Source organism: Tachypleus tridentatus, chromosome 8 (assembly GCF_004210375.1).
Source record: "Tachypleus tridentatus isolate NWPU-2018 chromosome 8, ASM421037v1, whole genome shotgun sequence".
In the NCBI taxonomy this organism is placed as follows: Eukaryota; Metazoa; Arthropoda; class Merostomata; order Xiphosura; family Limulidae; genus Tachypleus; species Tachypleus tridentatus.
In genome coordinates, this window is record NC_134832.1 from 771,671 (window position 1) to 795,315 (window position 23,645).

Sequence of the window (23,645 nt, forward strand, 5' to 3'; positions counted from 1 at the left end):
GTGCATCAGTTCCAGATAAAAGAAAACGATGAGTTAAAAAACTGTGACCAATGCGTAGTCTTTTCTTTAGATTCTTAAACTGTTATAATGTGGTTGAAGATGTTGAAAACTATAGCACTATCAAGAGGAATAAGTAAACATTTTCTAATCACACTTATTTCAATAATTCCTCTCTCATAGGAAAGCATTTAAAAGTACATGAAATGCCACCAACAAAACCATAAGCTCTAAGTGGACCTTTGAAACATTTAGTTGCTGTAAAGACTTCCAATAACCTTTTCACATCAGGTCAGGGTTCAAAGGCCATGTCATCATGTTTGTTGATGCATTCAAATTTTTATTGAAATACTATTTTATGAACTTATGTCAGTAAGTCTGGAATCATACTGTAGATTGCAATTCAAGCTTTATTATTATATGTGTTAATTTCTTAATTTAAAAGTAAATATTAATAGAACATTTAAATATTGATTTTGATGAGTCAAGTGCTATGTTGCATGCAGCACTGTTTAAAATTAGATGTTTGTGATGTCAATATATCAAGTTTATAATTTCCATACAAATTAGGAACTCAAATTACTAATACACTGCTGACCAAAATCTTAAGGCCAATGAACATAAAGAAAAAATATGCATTTTGCATTGTTAGACTCAACCACTTATTTGAGTAGAGCTTCCAAAGAGGAAAATAAGAAAATGGAAAATAAACTTTTTTAGCATTTAACAGGCAAAATATGAACACTATAAAATTAGATGAAATACTACCTGGTCAAAAGTTTAAGACCATACTGAAACGAAGCATTAATCTGTAAACACGTAACAAAATTTAGTCATTTGTGTTCATTAGCGTTGTCAATATTTCCCACCGACATCTCCTGTGTTACATTGTGTAAAAACACAGTAAAGGCTAAAAAATTGGCAGAGTTTGAACATGGCAGAATTGTTGAGCTGCAAAAGCAAGGTCTCTCTCAACGTGCCATAGATGGTGAAATTGAGCATAGTAAAACTGCTGTTGCAAATTTCTTAAAAGACCCTGAGGGATACAAAACGAGAATTTCAAGTGGTCGGCCCAAGAAAATTTCACCGGCATTGAGCATGAGGATTCGATGGGTTGTCCAGCAAGACACCAGCTGATCGTCGAACCAGACTAAGGCCCTCATGGATGCAGAATGCATCTCAAGAACAATAAGACAGCATCTACGAGAGAAAGGCATTAAAAAACGTAAACATCTTCAAAGGCCATGCCTCCTTCCACACCACGAAACAGCTTAGTTAAATTTTGCTGAAAAGCACCAAATATGGGATGTAGAAAAGTGGACAAAGGTTTTGTACTCTGATGAGAAACAATTTAACCTGAATGGTCCAGATGGCTTCCAACATTACTGGCACGAAGAGAATAACCCACCAGAGACATTTTCTACACGACACATTGGAGGAGGTTCCATCATGATCTGGGGTGCTTTCAGGTTATACAAGGGCATCAAACAGTTGCTGGCTACATTGGCATGTTGCAGAGAGCATCCTTATTGACTGAAGGCCTTCGCTTGTGTGTAAATGACTGAATCTTTCAGCAGGATAACGCTGCAATCCACAATGCCCACAAGACAAAGGACTTTTTCATGACGAATACAGTGATTCTTTTGGACCATCCAGTGTGTTCACCCGTACTGAACCTCACTAAAAATGTTTGGGGGTGGATGGCAAGGGAAGTCTATAAAAACGGACATCAATTCCAAACGGTGCATGATCTTCGTGAAGCTATCTTCACCACTTGGAATAACATTCCAGCCTGCCTTCTGCAAACACTTATATCGACCATTCCAAAGCAATTGTTTGAAGTTATTTGCAATGATGGCCGTGCAACTCACTACCGAGACCTCTTGTTGGGCATTTCCTACCCTGTTTAGGACTTATTTTTGGTATGGTTTTAAACTTTTGACTAGGGCTGTGACGATTACACGATAAACCTGTTACGGTTCGGTTACTGCTCTTAACCGGTTACGGATTTCCTAACCGGTAAATCTAAGATTTTTTTCCGAGAAAAGTAAATGAGGGAAAACAATACGATTATCGACATTTGCGTATAAATATTCCATTATTTGACCTTGACATTGGTATGTTTGCCTATCGCGATTTTACAAACTGCTTGCCTTTTTGTTTGGTTGAATTTTCGTTGTTGTTGTTGAAAGCCTTTAGAGTTTTTGTTAACGTTCGGTGCAGCCGTCACGCGCAAATTCCTAGGGCTGTGACGATTACATGATTAACCGGTTACAAAAGTCCGTAATCGTCGCAGCCCTACTTTTGACCAGCTAGTATTCAGGCTAATTTTAGTGTTCACATTTTCCCTATTAAATGCTAAAAACAGTTTATTTTTATTTTCCCTTTTCTTATTTTCATCTTTCAAAGCTCTACTTAAATAAGTGGTTGAGTCTAGCAACACAAAATGCATATATTTTCTTCATGCTCATTAGCCAGCAGTGTATTATCAAGTTAGAATATAAAATCAGGACCTCATATTTTTGTTTGAGATTTGGCTCATGTACTAAATCAAACATGGTGACCCCATAATCTTTGAAAGAGCTACTTTGTTCTTTCAATCCAAGGTCTCAAGGAGGTAGATTGTGTCTTTAGTCTGTTCAAAATGTCCTGTTTTTTAAAATCTAAATATATCTTAGTTACTGATCTTAATGAATTACAATGGAATTTACAGTATAAATGTAATTATGTATAAATTCTTGGCTATTTAACTGTACAAATAAAACCTAAAATTGTTTGATATCCTCCACAAGTGAAATTTTAAAAAGGCTTAGTGACCTATGTCCAGCAGCAACTGTGTACAAAGGTCATAGGGAGAAGAAATAATTGCTTTACTTCTTGATTTATTGTTCCATATTAGAAGAAAAATAAGTTTAATAATTTATTTCTAAATAGTAATAATCTATATACAAATATAATGTATAATAATTGAAATGTGACTATATTACAAAATACTAGTCCACGAAAACACAGCCAAGATAGGGATGACTAAAGGCCAGTTTTATATTACTGGATATGTGGCCTGAGAGAATGTGCACTGCAAGCTATGTAATATTAGGTAGGTATGACAGGAAAATCAATATAGCAAAATATACATGTTCATATTATAACCATAAATTTTTAAGCCATAAACAAAACACATTAAAATTAAACAAATTGTAATGGGTTTTGTTTATGGCTTAAAATTTATGGTTATAATATAATTAATCAGAGGTTGGGATTTGCTGATTTTAATGCAGTCCTTCCTCATTATATGTTTTACTCATCTGGCTTCATATGGATGTAATTCAATAACGTCCATATATATACACACGCACACACAGAGAATAAACATTTGTATTTCCGTGTTATAATATGCAGTCATTCTAGCATGAATAAAACACATTTTATACAATTTTTTTTCGTTAATGATGATTATGAGGTTGGTTTTGTGACAGACCCCACATAGTTATAGTATAGAAAATAAAATATGTAGTTTCACTGAAAACAAACATTTGAAATGTATTTCGGAGGTTTTAGAGATTACACAAACAACATACGAGATTTTTGGGATGAAAAATCTTTTAAATCATAATATGAAATCACTTTGCACAGACTATTTTCACAAACTTTAGCAAAAATATTTAATTAAAAAATCTGATTTTTTGAATACAATACACTTTTTATATTTATTAAAATTTACCAAATTTTGTGAAGATACACATGCAGTATCAAAAGTTATAGTGCAAATACTTAATGTGCACATGTGTAGACAAACTCATGTACATTATAACAAGCCCACTGCAAAAGAATTAACATTTTAGGTAGGTACCATGCCAATAACATAACTTTACACAACATGAAGGAGTACAACTTTATAATGGTGAATATTTTGAAAACTTTTAACCCTGAAAGTCTTAACAGTAATACAAATATTTAGTACAATGTTCATTCAACTACATACAAAATTCCTTTCTTCTTGTGGACATTTCAGTCTTGACTTTTATCAGTTTGAATAAGAAAAAATAGACATTTAACCTTTTAGTACTAAAGATCTTTGTGTATATTTCAAAGGTCATTACTGAATTAGTTTTAGTAAAAGATGAGTTAAATATTAAGAACAAAAACTTTGTTTTAATATTCCTAAGGCCTCACATAATGATACATTTTTTTTTCAGTACAATTATGTACATCTTCTCTACCCTAACACAAAATCAGAGAAGTCAACATTCAGTGAAACAAAAAACTGAAAAATCACTAAATAAAATGACCATTTTTTTCTTTTGCACTAATTACAATATTGATCAGAAAATTTAAAATTACTTATAATAACAGTCTCAAATGTTTATTTTTTTATTCCTGTTTTCCTTTAATTTTATGATTTTGTTGATTTACATTGTACGTAGAAGAATAAAAGTAATCCAACAGCAAATGCAATAAATCACAGTGGGAGCTAATCAGATGTTTAACTCATAGATGTAACATAAATAGTACATGTGAGAATCATGCTTCTCACTTCATGTGACATTGTGAAATTTTAAGCCTTCTACTTAGTTTAGTTGGACAGAGCTAAAAAGTTTATTATTTCAATATTTTAGTTTCTTGTATTTAAAGATGTATAACAAACAAAAAATAACAGCAATTTGCATTTGAACAAAGCTTCAGACTTTTTTGCTAGACTGATAAGTTTCACAATATTTTTGCATTCAAAAACAAATGCACTTATCTTTCTTTGATTTTTTTTTTGGTAAAAAAATTATATATCATTCACTAGTACTATCCCAAAACTACAACTTACATGGCTTTCTCAGTAAGCTGTAAACAGGTTTAAAAATATTTTGTTATTGTTTTGAGCAGCAAATATATTTAACACAAACTAAAGAATACTCCTCAAATAACAGATATGGTACCAAAATTGGACATTAAATTATAAAATTTAAACAGAAGATAAACTCTTTCAACTTGTTATAAATATGTCCATCAGCTATACAAGGTAGGTTGGTAAGAGATTTTGAAATTCAGAGAGAAAGTGAAACAGCTTCTCTGGTGGGTTTCACAAATTTATGAATATCTTAACTGATCAAGAATGTAAAAGGTTCATTTTTCAGTTTCCTGCTTGTAATTATGCATTGTGTGTATTTCTAAATGGATGGAATCTTCTTCAGCTTATCTTAAAATTTAGAAAATTGTGAACTGGAAAAAGTGAACCTCAGGCATATCATGTGGCACACAAAAGAAAATTTATTTTTTTAAATATTTTTTCCAAAAAGCTATATAAAAAAAAATCTGATTAATAAATTACATATCCACTGAAATTTATTCATTTATATTAATAACAAAGTTTAATTAAATTCTGAATGTAACACTGTAAAATGTCATGATATGCACACTTTAATTGACCCAAAAGGATGGGATGTAGTAGATTTAAATTTTAGCTTTCTTTCAATCTTACAAGCAAATACGAGCAAAAACTGGAAAAATATATAGTTGATCTGTAACAAGCATAACTCTAACTCTCCATTAAAAATCTCTCATGTTAGAAAAAAAACAGTACAAACTTTTCAGTAACCAAGATATTTTGTATATTCTCTCCCTAAACACAATTATTTGTAAAGTAAAATTGTATAACTGTTTAAAAAAGTTAACAACAAGTACACAAAACTGTACTTGTATAAACTGTTTATTGAAACTTATTTCCTTTGCATCTGTTAACAGCAAACTAGTTTTGCAAACATAGTAAAAATGACTCGCTCAGATAATGTCAAGGTCATTAAAAACAGTACAAAACTTGATATTTTACCCGCTTTATTCCAAAATTCTGTTGCTCTTGTATTCAATATTATTTGTGTGTCCAATCAAAGTCATTTATGCCAGCCTAAGTCATGCTTAAGTTGTATTAGAACACTAGAAAGCAAGCACAATATTTGTCTAGCCATGATAACTGTATTAAAGGATTTTACTGTGCAGTCACTGTTACAATATCGATGTTTTTCCTTGCTGTGATATTATTTTAGCAATGGTTGTACTTCACATAGACATTGTATGATTGGTTATGCATTGATCTCTTAAAAGTTATAATGTCATAAGTATTGATACACATGCACTTCAGAGTGGATCTCATGCATATCTTGTGGTTACATACTTTGTGGAACCATATTCATGAGACAGATTTTTTTTTTTGTATTTGAAATGTTTAAATATGGAAGGAAATGTAGAAATTGAAGCTCAAAGACAGGATAATTACAAAAACTAAAAAAATTGTTACACAAACTGAGAACATTACACTGGTCAACCACAAGTATGTTCATCTCAAAGCTTTTCCCTGGGAATTCTATGGTACTGTCAAATTTAGTAATGGAAATAACCTCAACTTCGGCCAAAATAGCCACCTCTCTGAAAGTGAAAATCTCTTTCAAACTATGGATTGAAAAAAGCACATCTCTCCCCTTCACAAAACTTTAATTCCTGAAACTTATTCACATTTATTAAACATTTTTTGTTGTTGTATCTTGTACAAAATCCTTGCCAACCTAGACCTTTGTTTGACTTGATCATTTTACCATAAGGCTATGCAAAAAACTATCTGACCAATATCTTTTGGTAAAACCCCAAATTTTAGTACTACAGGTCCTGAAGTTTACCACCAAGTCATTGGATAAAAAGAAAGCATCTTTCTATACATGTTTCCCTCTTCTGAACACAAGTACTTTCACACTACATAAAAGCAAAATGCTATTATGAACTAGCTAAGGTAATCAAATGAAATAATTGTGAAAGAAAATATATCCCCAAAAACTTTCTATGTTCCACCAGGTGTTTATGCATCTCAATTTTATTACAGACAAAAAAAAAGTGTGCAAATGTTTTGTAATTTAGCAAGACATGACAATTTGTAACTTTCTCTTCTCAGGAATGTAGACATTTCTGTAGAGAAAAAAAAATCAGACAAACAATGAACGATCGATCATATGTTTCTGTTATGTAGCATTTTTCAACACACAAGATAATTAGTTTAAACTTCATGTATATGTACTCACTCAGTTTCTGGTGTATGTGAACTGGCAACTGGATCCATGATATGTTGAAAAATACCTATAAACAAGCTGTCTTCATCAACAGCATGAGGTTGTAGCCATAGTCTTGTTACTACTGTATGGCTGCAAATACCTAAACTGTGATTTCCAATTCCTGAAAATAAAGTTTAATAACTACTTAATGCATGCTCAAAACATACAAATGTATAAAATGTGTATTCCTAAATATAAATAAGGTATACTAGGAAGTTATCAACCCATTTATAACATATCTAGAAACTTAAAAAATATACCCTAAGATAATGATTAAATATTGAAAACATGCAACATAACCTATTATATATGGACTTGCTGTACATGTGCAGGCCAAGTATTTTCAAAACATGGAGTTCGTAATAGGCAAAATATTACAAATTTAGTTATCACTGAAGAGGTAAAACTGGATGGAAGTTACTACATTATGTAACATGGGAAGCTGAAACATTAACATTTGTTATCCAAAAGTGAAAGTTTATACACAGAAACAAAATTAGCTTGGAAACCATCTCAGATTAAGTGTTTGTACTATACATTTTGTCTTTGGGATTATGATATGAATAACAAAGTCTTTTTAAAGGCACAGAGAATAAACAATACAACACTTCAATATAAGGCAGGCCTTGACAAATCACAGGGACCAGGTCACCATGGCATCTCAAAATGTAATCATAGTACCCAGTATTTTATCCTGTGTTATTCGTGTAGAATTGTGCTAAATAGAACTTGTATCTAGAACAGTTCTGGACTCTTGATATTTTTGCATTCTTTAAGTCTTAAATAAAACTGTTTCTAGGGTTGTAATGGTTTATTCAACACTTTTTCATGATGCACAACACATTATTAATTTCACAAAATTTTTTTCTTCTTTCTATCAATTTAACCAATCAGTGCATATGTTAAGACAAAGATTGGATCAAAGGCAGTTAGTTTTGACAATATTATCAAATGGTTGTTGATATAACGTGATTTTTAGTATGCACTCATTGCTGAGAAAGTAAATAAATATACATAAATCCCCCCCCCATTTCCCATACAAACAGTAGTGAAGTTAGATTAGGTACACCTGCTTCCTGATTTACTGGATTGGCTCCTAGATATAAAAATATTAGACAAGGCCTAGTGTAAGGTTTTTGCATTTTGTTTATTACCTCCTGAATATTTTGTTTAATAAAAATAAATCATCTTTGACACTCAACCCTTCATTTAAGAAAACTAACTTAATTAACATCCCATATATACATAAATTTCTGTACTGTGAGTTATAACCTGTAAGGTAGTGTCTCCATACAGCAAGTTCATAGTTCCTCCTCAGCTTTACTTGCATCACCCTTATTTCCAATATCAAAAATTGTAATGCTGTTATTAGTCGTGCAAATATGTGATAATATTAAATCCCAGATAGAAGTGAGTGACCATATTACATCATTTACATTAAATCCTTCATAAAAGTTGCAACAGGCTTCCACTATTCACTGAAACAAACAGTGCATGACCTCTAATCTGTATTTACATTTCAGTGAATGTAATATGCCCTAGTCACAGGGCTGAACCAAAGAGGTGCAGTTGGAAGGGAGGTACAGCTCAATAACGTTATCTTTTATTAAAAGTTATGGTTTGGGATGGGCTGAACAATTATCTGAAAGCAAAACAAGTTTACACTTCAGATCGAAGACAAAAGAGTTGCAGTGTGCTCTAACTTCCCATACAAAGTAATTTTTAAACCATTCAAGACATAATTGCATTGTTATCCACCTTTTCTTGTTACCTTGATAGCTAACTGGAAAAATTCTCACCTCTTTGAAGGCCCTTTTAATGCATACTCTTACCATTTACCATGAGCTTGTACTTATGTATGACAGTTGCATTGCTTTTGCCAAGAACTGTTAGCCTTTCCTTTGGATCCTTACCTCTAACTGGAGTCTTCTCAGCATCTTGGTCAAGGGGTTTTTTGTGGCAAGCAATGCCAACACAGGGCTGTTCCAGTGGTACTGTGCACCTGTTCTGGAGATAAATTTTCATTGCTACTAACTGTGCAAATTCATCCACAAACTTTGCTGCAGCTTCTGTATCAACACTTCACTTTCACTGCATACACTATGTAGTGAAATACCATGCTTGTTTTTAAACTTGTGTAATCATCCTTGCAAATATTCATAGTCATAGTCTAGTTTTAGTTCTTGATGAAAAACCTTGGTCTGCTCCATAACCATCTCACCTGAAATGCTTACACCATCATTGTGTCTGAGCTTAAACCACTTTATAATTGCACTGTCCATATCCTTGCATCTTAAACCCTTCAAAGTTTTCCAACACTTTAAACTTTTCTTTCATTTTTAGCAAAAAACTTTAAAAAATCTGCTTCTTTTGTTTTTTAAAATCATAAAAACTGTTGATGAGCCAATGCCATAGAATTCACACAAAGCCTTCAAGTAAGTTCCTTTATCTAATTTTTTAGTAGTTCCACCTTTTCAAGCATAGATAACAATTTATGCTTACACTTATTAACACTAACATCACCTTCCACAACTCTTGGTTTCTTGGAAGACAGTGTAGGTTTGAGAAATAGGTAAAGTATAACTTACAAAAATCGACTTCAGATGTAAGCAAACCTGGTGACTTGGTATTGCTAACAGTACTGTCCTGGTGGTTGATTTGCAAACTAATGGCAAGAGATTCAAAATTATCTAGACCACAGAATGTACCTGACCCTCCTGGGTATTTAACATCAATACCCAAATACCCACACGGTGAAACTCAGATCAAAAAATTTCAACTGTATTTAATTGTTTTTGTAAAACTGTCCCATGAAACTCAAACAGTTAGTTGTTGCTGTGGGTTTTTAAGGTAGTCTCTCTTCCAAACAAAAAAGTACTCTCAACTTATCTCAAATGATAAAAGTAGTACTCAATGGATGCTTGGTAATCAATATTATGAGTGAAACACATTCTGGAAATAACTTAAAGAAACAGAGAAAGATTTGATTTGCACATTTGAAAGAATAATTGTTCTTGCTGTATAGCTAGGTGATAATGTATAACTTTTATGTCAGAAAAAAAAACAAACAATTTGATACACTGAACAAAACATTATAAAGGTGGAGAGAAACAGAAAGAGGGAATGGAAGTTTCTGGAAAATGGTAACCCAGCAACTTTAGGGCTTAGTCTAAGACCTCAAATTCTTATATTAAGTGAGAAGTTGGAACCAATCTCAACCAGTAATTGTTAACAGCCAGTTTGACTCAACTGCTTGTCATTTCTGGAGATCAGAAAGAATATAAGCAACTTCAAACTACCTAGACAAAGGAACTATTAGAACAAAGAAATTTAGAGTCAACATCAAAACAACTAGCCAAATGAAACAAAACAAAGCAACGTATAGGCAACATTAAACCATATACCAAAAAAACATCACAATAACGTAATGCACACGAATCAAAAGCGAAGAAAATACAAATTTTCTATACAACAGGTTATGTCTAGCCATGTAATAAAATTGCTAATTTTTCAAAAACTGCTTTAACACACTCTTGAATTTCATAATTAAAACTGCAAAAGAAATTATTAGGATAAATATAAAACAACTTGAAATCTGTGGAGGAACAACAAAGTCGTGTGAATTGAAAGCACCACAAACAATAATACATATGATAGGAACATCAAATAACATTAAAAGGTAAAAGGAGATAAAAATACATGCCCATAGCTATTAAATAAGAGCAGCATACAATACAAAACATTACTAGTCTCAAACAAGTTTTTAGTATAGTCTATGTGCTCTTAAATTCAAAATCCATGAATAGAACAGCAAAATGAATAAAAATTACAATAGAAACTGTAAAGAAACAATTGAAGAATGCCATAAACAGACATCAGTCTTGCTTTGTAAACAAGAAAGCTCCAATAAGATGTTCAAATTGGAACTGTTCAGGGCATAAGGGAGATACAAACTAACTTAAATGCATGTCACACAAATATTCTGGTTTTGAGAGCAACATATGGGATATTGAATGACTACTCCAGAGAAAGAAGTGACCCTCAGGATAACAATGTCACCAAAAGGGCAAAGGGTTTGATGACATTGAAAAACAGAACATGTAAATTATGACAGCACCGATTCACTCAACACCATACTGAAATAAAATAGTTTTACTTATGAATTCTAATTGCAAGAGAAATAACAAAACCAAGGAAAAACTAGCACAGACACATGCTGAAGGTGCATACTGAGAATGTGAAGATGTTGGCCAGCAGCAAGAATCAGATGGCAAAAAACCATTTTGAATGTGCATACTTACAAAGAAACTAGAGCTACTGTCTCTCCTCCCAAAATGAAAAAAAACAAACAAAACATTCCAATTTGTAACCTAATAACAGAATAGAAACATCTCCATGAGAAACCAAATAATATGAAGAGATTCCTTAAATATCAGTAAGGCAAATTCAAAATGATCATTTAAATCTGGAATGAAGACTCAAACTCAGAAAAAAACATCAGACACTGAAACTATATTAAAGTACCATTATGCAGTGTTTGTCTCTACATTTAAAAATGGAGAAGATAACCATTTGTCATATGAAGTAACAAAATTTATCACCAGTTAACATACAGTAACAAAAACACAGTGTGATGAAATGCAACAAAACTATATCAACTATAGTTGCTGGAAATGAGAAACGTAATGTTGCACACACTGCTAAGTTCCATTTAATATTTAAAGACAACAAGAGGCCAGCTAGCCTACCAAGACCATCTCATCTACTTAAATAGCCTTATCTAGATTGAAAAATTCAAAGTCAGCCCTTACGATTTAAACTTTTTTCAGGCCTTTCCTTAAGTTTATTTAATTTTACTGTAGCCTCATAGAAAACTAACACCCTGCCAAAATTTATACATGTTCCCTTGTCCTACCATTCTCACTGCTAAATACAATAACAAGAGAAGCATTGGCACTATCAGTTACTTTAAGAATCTTAAACATCTCAATCACAATTCTTAAACTTTTCCTTTTACAAGAGAAAATTTCTGAGATATTAACATTTCCTTTCAATGTATTACCTTAATAGACCTCCTTTAAATCCTTTCCAACAACTCAATTTCCTTCTTAATGTAAGAAGCCAAAGACTTAATGAAACATTCCAAATGAAACTTAACCAAGAATTTGTATACTGAAATATGACCTTTACAATCTTATATTCAAAATTTCTGTAAATGCAAACTAAAATCCTATTTGTCCTACACTAGCAACAGCACTCTGCTTGAATAGCTTAAGAACCTGATAATTATTATTTCATTAACAAAATATTAAAGAAAATCATGACATCATTTTGTTATTGCCTAAATACAAAATCATACTTCAGAAAACAAAACTGTTATCTCACATATTAAATCAACACATTAAACTTTTTAAGACCCATGTTCAGAAATATGGTAAACAACAGACATCAGTTATCTTGATACACAAGTCAAGGAATGAAGATGCTTTACACTAATATGCTAAATTTCACACTGCAGCATAAACTGCATTACATATTCCATGATAGTAATTCTTATATATTAATGCAAAACAATTTCAGAATTTAATGCATTACCTGTCTTTTATGTATTTTTGAATTACATGATAGTTACTTCTCTAACTTTCAGAGTAATTCAATAGAGATAAGCCACCTGACATCATCTTAAGGCAATTGCTTCCAAAAATCTCTTATCCTCTAAAAATTTGTGTCCTCTAGTCATTCTCTTCTCACCATTAAAAAAAAAATGTTACATCACTACTGTCAATTCCTTTAACCTTAAGAACCTCAAATTTCCTTGCAACTCTTATTGCTTTAAGAAAAACAATATCAGAAATCATAAAATGTCCAACGTTTTCCTTTTCATTCCAGGTAAATCCTAGTAGCCCTCCTCTGCACCCCTTTTGAGAGTTTGATGTTTTTCCCAAGATAAGGAACCAAAAACTGAACACAATACTCTAAGTGAAGTCTAACCAGTGACTTATACAATGAAATTACAGTATACCCTCACCTGTTCGCGGTTCCCCATTCGCGGGTTAGGCTCTTAACCCTATCGCATCGTATGCCGGTATACCGGGCTAGCGTCATAACGTCATAAAAACGAATGCTCGGTAAACCGGGTTTTTGTAGGTCATAGAGACTAAAAGCGCTTTTCGAGGGTATGTCTGTATTTACTCTCTCAAGCAGTTTTATCGATTGACGTCTTTATCGAACAATTATTACTGAATTGTACTGTACTGTATTATTATTGCCTGAACTGTGCGTACTGTATTTATCTAAGTTTGCCTTTAAATTTGTTCCACTTTCTGTCAATTCTAATACATGTGTTGTACGCATAGAAAATGACTTTACGGTACAGTAATACAGTATGGGTAACTATACTATGCGGTGTTACTGTCCTCCTGTACTTACATTTCTTTTTGATTAAAATATTGTTGCAGTACAAAATTAAAATGTGTTTACATTATCATTACTACATTAGTGAAATACATGACTGCATGCAATATTACTACATTATTACTGTATTAATGAGTAAGAGTGTCTTTAGAAAGTGTCTGGGAAGCATTTAGTGCCGTATATAATCTCATACATAGAAGTTTTAAAACTGCATCCAATATTCGCGGTTTTTCGCTATTCGTGGGGGGTAAAGAACGTAACCCCCATGAATAGCGAGGGAATACTGTATACCCTCTTTAAACTTGTATTCTACAGTTCTGTATAAAAAACAACCCAAAATCTTATTTGCCCTACCACACATAACAACACACTGCTTAAAAGACTTAAGAGCATTATCAACCAGAACACCACACTTTTTCTTCCATACTACTGTTAAGATTTTTCCACCAAAACTATAATTAAAATTATGCTACTCCATATGAACTACCTTATACATATTATAATTAAAAGTAATTCACCAAATATTTCCTCAGCTCACCAAATAATTTTATTTAACTTAATTTGTATGAAGTCAGAATCCTTTGGACAAGAAAATTTAAAAAATTCAGACTCAGGTTCCTTGTTTACTATTGTTGTCTTCACAAACTTATGAAATTGTTTTAACCCAGTAATAGCTTTGTTAGAACATCAATTACATAATTTTAGAGCATTCTATACTTTTTGGGGGAATGTCAATATTTTTTGTTACAAATTGCATACTTAAATTTTAAAAAATAACTTTACATAGTACAACACGAACACAACCATACCAAGAAATAGGGTTAAGTTTTGACAAGGCTTTGATGATCAAGTGCGAGACCCCTACACAAGTTCTAAATGTTTTTTGTACTTTGTTATAAGTGGTGTTCATAAATTATTTACCCCATTATAGGCCTTTATATATTCTTTATTAGAGGAGCTATTTTAAAACAGTCTGCAGCAAATAATCACACAAGAAATTTTTTTCTTTATTTCTTAACTGTATTGATGAAGATGAGCATTTTTTTAACAATGTTGTTTTCAGTGACGAAGCAACATCCCATCTGTCAAAATTAAGACACAACTGCCGCATGTGAGAAACAGAAAATCCACATGACAAAGACAAATATTTTGTGTGCTTTCTCCCATAACCAAGTGAATGGACCATTTTTCTTCTATGAGAACACTGATGGCTAAAAATTACCTGGATATGCTTGGAGCATATTTTGCATCTCCACTTGATGATATGCATCTCCATGTGTTCTTTTAGCAAGATGGAGCACCACCACACTGGGGATTAGATATGCACAGATTCCTCAATGAAAAGTTCCCTTCTTGTTGGATCAAGAGAGGTAGACCTTTTCCATGGCTGCCTCATTTATCATGCTTCTGGATTTTGTTTTATGGGACTACATAAAGGGCAGTGTATGCAAAAAAAGATATCATCACAGAATTAAGACACTGAATTGAAGAGACATTGGCTTCCATCATGCAAGACATGCTTTTAATGTTTGGAATGAAATCATCTACTGCCTTGATGTTCTGCATGCTACCAATGACATTTACGTGGAAGTTTACTGAATTATTGCCTGAACTGTGGTAATTTACTTAATTAAAACAAATTTCTTTAGTTGTGTTATTAATTGCTGCAAACTATTTTAAGATAGCTCATATAATGGGGAATTTATAAAGGCTTATAATTGGGTGAATAATTTATGGACACCCTTTACAATGTGACCCATAAGCCAGTTTAAATGTATTGCTTATATATATTATTGTAAAAGTTACAAAAATATAAAAATTAGAAACTTATTACTTTAGATAAAAAAACACATGCAATTGCTTATGCATTATGTAACTAAATACTCTGCTTACTATAATTTGAGCTATGCTTTTGTTTGGTGATATATTGCTTCCTTATGGTAAGTTAGACAATTCAAAAAGCAGCAAAATAATAAAATTAAAAGCATCTGTGATGAGGTTAGAGATAAAACTTATTTGAAGTCATTATAAAAAGAAATAAATACTTCTGATTTTTACAACATTTTTCAATTTTGGTTACAAATTATTTCATTACAATTATTAACAGGTTAAGGAAATAAAAGACAAAGTATTTTACCAAAAACCTTAGTATTCATTTATATGATTATAAATTTCATGTATATAAGATATGAAAACTGGAAGTTGAAAAAAATATTTTTTATATTTTTATATTTAAATATTTTATATTTAACATGAAAATTATCTACATAAATTCATACAAAAATCTTTCGTAAAAATTCTTTAACAAGAAAAAAGTAATTTTTTTGTACAACAGATCTGTAATGTTTACTAAAAGTTAGCATACATGTAGTAAATTTAGAACTGTAACAAACACTAATTCTCCTATACAGAGTCAATCTAATTAACCAACCACATGCACATAGGGTTAAGTCAATTTCATAGCAATACTTAAGACAGCAAAGTTACATAATAAATCCCAGCTGTTGATTATACAAACAACCATTAGGCTTAACACCATATCCTACTTTGGTGCACAAAACATAACCTAACTTTCATGATTCCCTACTTATTAACTGAAGGCCTACACCTCTATTCTGGATAAAGCTCTGCAACCAAAACATAAACCTTAGATCTTATCCTTTGATCCTGTGGAAAAATTTGGAACAACATTGTTCCAATAAGCACAAAAAATTAATTCAAGTGATGAACCAAGAATGAAAAAAAAAAAAAAAGGATTTAAAGTATAGCTATCCTGAAAGGAAACAATTACACCATAGAAAAAAAAAGTTACCACTCTTCCCAAGAAACACAGAACCTGAACAACACACTACAAATATATCACAGATATTACAACCAACAGCATTATTCTGATTCATGGCTTTTACTTAACTTTGTTTACTAGGACTGTAACAACCTGTAGATTCTGACCTTTGACAATCAGATCCTTTAACAGTATTGATCTACCTACTTTACTGATAAAGTCTCCATAACTAGAAGTTCATATTTGATTGAAAAACCTTTTTACTTCTATGGTAATACATATAAGTGAAATATAAAATTTACACACTATTAAAATTTGTTATAAAGAAGAATACTGTATATATAGAATCTACAAATAAAATCCAACATTACGAATACCCATCTGATGTTACATACAAGCTACATATTACAAAAACACTATTCCAACCACTGCAACAAAATGCATCTAAATTAAGCAAATGTTAATATTCACCATTTTAAGCAGTTTAACAATCATACTTTTTAACATAAAACTATTGATTAATTAATTAGACATGTTTAACAAGAATAAATTAAACATACAAAAACAGGAACTTTTATAGTAGGCAAAATCTGTTTTAAATGACCACAATGTTTTGAGCCACAGAAATGGATAGAAATTACACTGAAAAAGGCAGATGAATTTCAAAGAACATTACAGACTCAAGATGGTGAGGTAAAGTTTGTAGGTGTATTAAGTAAGCTTTTTTTTTTTTTGGAAAATGAGGTACATAAAATATTTATAGATATAGTGGAGTTCATGGATATCTATATAGCATTGGCTATCTTTCTTCTGTTCATCTCTGGTTCTCTTTGGATGATGTTGACATTGTTTTCAGTGATGTTTCATTTCTTTCATATGTTCCAAAACATTCAAGGATCTTGTAAGATGCCACTTAAATCTCAAGATTATTTCTCTCTCGGTTTCTCCGATATGCGTGTTTTTATTAGCTGCATGTAATACTGTTGATGCTCTTATCTACACTGTAGTAACTATAAGCAATAAGGTGTTTGATTGTGATATCTGTCTTTTGTTTTGATTGTAGTAATTATGTCAATGTTATGTTTCTTTAAGAAAAAAGAAAGATTCTCAAACCACATCAATAATATACTTCTCAACATTCATTCTGCAATTGAAAACAAAAATTTCTCCATAAACTATCTGAACATCCAGATCATAAGGAAACAATCATACAATAGCAATTAACTGCAAGGAACACCTTAACTAGAAATCACACACTCCATAGAAATGAAATCAAGAACTTTGAAGTGTACCAAGCAAATAGAATTTAAAATATTTCCCATACAACCAACAACATATGGTTAATATCAATCATTATCAAATGCTTCTGTTAACAAGACAGAAAAAAACAAATTGACTGCTGCACTTTTAGATTTAGAGAGCTATTTTTGGCTAGTGAATGAACCTTCAAATACAACCTCATTGTTTACACTAAGATTTAGTATTTTTTAAAGCAGTATATATAAATATATGCATGTTTCAGTTTCTAACAATACTCAAAAGAATGACCTACTTAAAATCTGGCAAGGTAATAGTAGGCCAATCAGTTCACCAAATAATCTCTTTTCACCGAATGCAATACAATTAATCTTTTACATCCACATGCTTAACAATCAACAAAATTCCAACTCCAAACTAATTTATTTCAATAACAACACATGCCATTCAACATTTATTGCTCCGAGCATTTGTTCTGCTTAAAAATAAGACTGCATCTGGGTTTCCAATACTTAACATCTCTAAAACTCACATTTCCTCTATCATCTCTTCACCACCCAAACAAAACGTCCAAAGTTAGATACAAGTCCTTGCATTCTTTCTTTAAACATATCAGTCAAGTATGACACTCCCAACATCAAAATCAGTACTCAAAGTGTTTAAGTTGCAAAAAGGCTTTACTGTTTAAAATGTGAGCACCTTTCCTGCAATTAACTCTTTTGTTGCATAGTTCAGACACATTCAAATAAACATTTGTATCCACAGACTGTGAAATATGGACTTATCCCAAACCTACTTAAAAAAAAAAAAAAAAAGTCTCTCTCTTCTGCAACATGTGGGAATATCCTCCTGTACTTAAGCCAATTACCAAACCTGCATACATGCTGCCACCTGTGTCCTACACCACAAAACTTGGATGTTTATACACCTTAAAACAAAACTGCCAACTTTGAAGGAATACATACAGAATCTATACAGTTTCTTTATCTCCTTGATAATCTTATCTAGATAATGTATTTTATAATGATTTTGGCCCCTTGTTGACTTAGTTTTTCCTATATTTATGTCACTTACTGGAAAACACTTCTAATTTTCCACAATTCTTTTGTTTGAATCATTAATTTTCACTGTCCAATAAGGTTTTTAAGAAATATTACTTTCAAATATAGAAAACACAACTTCATTCAGAATTGAATTAGTACTATAAATAGTCACATTGATACTTATATTTCTTGGTGGATAATTGACACTTCTTGAGAATAAGCCCAAATGTTAATTACACAGCAAAAGGGTTGAGTGGATAAAATATAACACAGTACTTAGAAAAAACTTTAATCTCAATTTAAAAATATGATTCCAAAATAAGAGATCTTTTTTATAATACACAACTGAATATTAGAAACTTTTAAGTGCCATTTCACTTCTTTAAATTTAACATTAAAATATCAACACAGTATCTTGTTTTCATTCAATTCTCACTTGTGATATTACAGAAATGAAACGGAGTATCACCATAATCAAAATTACAAGAGTAATTGAGTTTTATCACCATTTTACTGTCTATTTTACTTTTTTCTGGTATATGGTTTTTATTTATTGAGAAATTTCATTTCTGTTATATTCATGCTTGTTATTTTATAGAAACACACACACAAAACTTCACAAATGCTTATTTCTAAAACAAAGATTACAAGACAGTACTAAATATTAAATTCTTTAGAAAAAAACCTTTAATTCAAGCATTCTGCAACTCTTACAATAAAATATTTCTGTCTGTAAGTTCTCCACTCATACTGATTACATTCCTGCTAAGATCACTCAAGTTCCATTTTGTTTTTCCAAAACACTCAGCATCAAAATAACATCATATGCAACATTTACCTACACTTACATAAAAGTAAAATTAACATTTCAAACATTCATCTTTCATGTCTAATCATAGAAAATTGTCTGAAACTATACAATGTTATTAACAAAATATGCTAACAAGAATTAAATGTAATAGCTTGCTACTAGTAGCACTGTACTGTAAAACTAAAAGATTTTAAATGTAATAAGCCAATACTACTATTACTAACAACAGGTGTAGCCTTACTGTTAATCACACAAAATACATTATAATAGCACTCATTTTATCAGTAGCATTACTAAGCCTACAACTAAAGACATTTGTAAAGCAGCAGCACGAAGTACTTACCAGTTCTAGACTAACAGTATTAGTATTGAAGTACAATTACAACAAATGTTCAATTGGAAGCAACATTGAAAGTTTAAACTCGGTATTTTAGTTGTATGTAATACAAGGCCGGGGGCTATTTATTCATTTTAAATATCCTAAAGAGAGCGTTAGACATATTTATTTTGCCAACACTACCATTAGTTAAAATTCATACACTAACAGCAAACAACTTACAACTGATAGTGGTAATACACTATTACTATGTATCAGTACCATACTAACGATAGCCTAGATTACCTTTAAAACTTATTCATTCTATTCTGAAGACTTGCAATTTTTTAAATTTCTATACTTTCAAAAGTTCACATATATCAGAAAATGCATTCTACATGTGCCAAACATATTACCAGTTGTAAAATATTCTACGATGAACTTCTATCTTCAGAAATAAAAAGTAGGAAACTAACGTTACTTTCACTAGGCTAAAACAAAGTTAAGCTAAAACACAAGCATTAAACCTATGGATTGTACGAGAGATTAACATTGGTCGCATTCTTGACACAAAAGACACTACACTTTTTCGTTGTTTGAGAGTAAGAACAGTCAACCTGAATATTGACTCTTAATACTCTCAAACCTGTAAATTTTGCTCATATGGAATCGAAAAAAAAAGCATAACGACAACGTATATTTGACTTTCACTTTCCTGAACTTTGTGAAATTATGTCAGCGGAATGTAAAAAAAAAATAGTTAAAATTTAACTTCCGGGTAAAAAACAATGACTTTATTCCATAAGCCCAATGTATTATGTCGGAAAGAGCACAGCTACTAAGGCCTTCTAATTCCCAAATGCAAATTATATCTCCTACAAGCCCAAAACCTTTAATAAAATATCACAGTAAATATATATATTTCTCATTATCTATTTATCCAGTCCAATGTGGATTTTAAAGCAGAATAGTGCAAAAATTTTGTCCCTCGCTGGTACAGCGGTAAGTCTACGGATTTATAACGCTAAAATCCGAGGTTCGATTTCACTCGCTGATTTCAACAGATTGCTCAAAGATAGTTACTTGTTTGATTGAGGATGAATAAAGCAATTTCCAGAAATCCACGAAAGTTAATATCTTGATGACGAAAAACCCATTTGAAATAAAAATACATCTCAGTAAAAATGTTAATACCCATACCAGCCGTTCGGAGATATAAAGCCAAAATCTCTATAGAATCTAAAAAATTCGTGCAGTATGTTACAACAAGAGTGCGGTATAAATACAGATAATAAATGAATCAGTGAAGTGTTGTTTGCGATTCAGACATATCATTAATCTCAAAATTGCTGTTCAAACATTGTTTATGCAATTAAAGTGTAATATGTATGCTTATAATGTGTTTTCTATTTATATTAGTGGTAGAGATATTTTTATAAAGTTTTTGCTTAATTAGTTTCTGTGCTAGATTGGTAGCAATGTGTAGTACAGAAAATCATAAAATTTACTTTATTGTATTGCTTCAGTTCGTTGTTGACCCGGCATGGCCAAGCGTGTTAGGGCGTGCGACTCGTAATCTGAGGGTCGCGGTTTCGCATCCCCGTCGCGCCAAACATGCTCGCCCTTTCAGCCGTGGGGGCGTTATAACGTTACAGTCAATCTCACTATTCGTTGGTAAAAGGGTAGCCCAAGAGTTGGCGGTGGGTGATGATGACTAGCTGCTTTCCCTCTAGTCTTACACTGCATAATTAGGGACGGCTAGCACAGATAGCCCTCGAGTAGCTTTGTGCGAAATTACAAACAAACAAACAGTTCATTGTTCTCTATAGCAATCAGTATCTTTTCTTCCCAAGAGATTATTGCAGCAATATATAGTACCTACGTTAAAACAGATTGTCATTACAATATTCTTTACTAGCAGATTATACATTAACTGAATGTTACAGGTGACCAGTTCTGAGAGGGTAATAAGAAAGATTATGAAGTGACATTATTGACTGGACGGAGAAAGCAAGTTTACTTGTTGAATCTAGGTGTATTTTCTTAAACCAGTTGTAAAAAGAGATAATAGAGTAAATGCTTTTTTAAAAATCATCGTATCTAGTTCAATATACATATTTCAAGATAGAGAAAGCTATGGAACTAAGCACAGCCTAGTAAAAGTGGCTGTTTTTTGTGTTTGTGCATACAAGCACATATCACTTTCGTTTTATTTAAGTAATAATAAATGCTACTTTCATTTTTTAACTTTGTCCTTTCTCATTGTTTCACATACATGAAAAATACTGTTAAGTTAATTAACTGATTAGAGTCGCTATCCCTATTTCTTGAATGAATCTCTAGTTACTTGCAAATATACCTACGCGACAGCTGACATGAAATCAACATTTTTTTACCCAAAAATACCAGAAGTAAATCAGAAAGATAAAGTTCGGTGTCTTATAATGCGGACTTATTCTGAAGGTTCTGAAACAATAATGTGTGTACTGAATCTTGATTGATATCCCGAGTTTAATTAGTTTAAAGGAACACTTTAATGGAAAAAAATTACATTTTCTAGCAGAAGTATCATTATCAAGAACGAAAGTTCACAAGCATAGAGAGATAACTGTATGGAAAAACCATCAAGTGTTGAAGAAGTCCTCTCCTGGCACAGGAGTTTTGTAAATGCTACAAGGGTCCATGTCATCAGTCAGTCTGCAAATGTTGACACAGGAGTACTTGCTTTAGAGAAAGCCTAATGTTTGTGCTATTTTACCTGGTTTTAAAAGCCATACATCTAATAAGCTGTTTCATGTTTGAGAAACACGTAATTTTAACTTAGGCAGAAATAAATCTGGCAAGGAATGATGTTCCAGTGTTATTTTGTAGTTTCGGGTGACTAACTGACCAGTTATATAGTGGAATGATCATAGGTATGGCAAGCAAATTGAAAGTAACTAGTGCTATCATAAAGTTAGATTTGAACTAATTTCACTGTAAACAAGAGCAAAGACAAGACTTCTAACATAGCTGAGAGTGTCGGTTAACATTGTAATCTCAATGATGTGAAAATAACTCACTTGCTGAGACAAGTGCCAATGTATTTGTGGGATTATATAGTTGATTTGGTTGAATGATTGTGACTCAGGACCATGTAAACATAAGCAATGTGTGTCAATAAAGCAACCACCATGCCAACAATCAGGGAGATTTAGGAAGATGAGGCACTGAAATACAGCAAAAAAGTACAGGAGGGAGTCATATAGCCTTCAAATAATCTTGGTCATCACCATTAGTGATTGCTAGAAAGAATGACAGTAAGCCAAAGTTGTGCATGGACTCTAAATGGGTAAATATCGTACTTTCATTGATACCTTCCTTACATTAGACAGATGAATATCTAGATGTGTCAGAAAGCTCTAATTGGTTTAACTTATTTAAATAGGTGAAATGTCACGGGAACTGGAAATGATTACCACATCTGAATTGTAGACAAATTTTATGAAATTTATAACTAAAGCTAGAATCATCATTAGATTGAGAACACGAGGATTTAAATAATATATTATTCTTTGCTTTCACTTATGAGGTTTCCCTTAAAAGAAATGATTATTCAAAGATATGATCGCCTGGCAGTTAAAAACTGCTGAACTGAACGACTCCTTGCTTTTTGAGCCATTGTGTATCATTGAAAGCACAATGTTACTACTTTGTTAATGACAACTAAGATGACCATGTGATTGAAAGGTTATTGTGACTTCTTGCTTTCTAAGGTACAAAGTGACTTTTCTAATGCAAAACATTTTCCGATATCTCGAAAAACAGTTATGAGAATCTGGCATATCATCCTGCACTTATTAGATTTTTTTATTGATTTTCATGGTGACATGCTGAATATATGATCGACAATGGAATCCAACTTCTTTTGGGTGTGTAATGAAGTACACTAAATAACAGC

The 23,645-nt window shown here is 31.9% G+C and overlaps 1 protein-coding gene across 5 annotated transcripts in view; it reads right to left on the minus strand.

Moving 5' to 3' along the window:
* The window catches only part of LOC143258400 (sentrin-specific protease 6-like), a 67,614-nt gene extending 47,272 nt beyond the window's left edge, over positions 1-20,342 (minus strand). Inside the window, exons 1-3 of one of the 5 annotated variants that reach the window (XM_076517290.1) lie at positions 20,122-20,342; positions 14,719-14,923; positions 7,053-7,203 (exon numbers count right to left, since the gene is read on the minus strand). In XM_076517290.1, the coding sequence (XP_076373405.1) occupies positions 7,053-7,203; positions 14,719-14,746 (179 nt within the window). In that variant the 5' untranslated portion in view covers positions 14,747-14,923; positions 20,122-20,342. The other 4 variants (XM_076517289.1, XM_076517292.1, XM_076517291.1 and 1 more) reach the window with 4 other exon arrangements.
* Between the last annotated feature and the right edge of the window lie 3,303 nt (positions 20,343-23,645).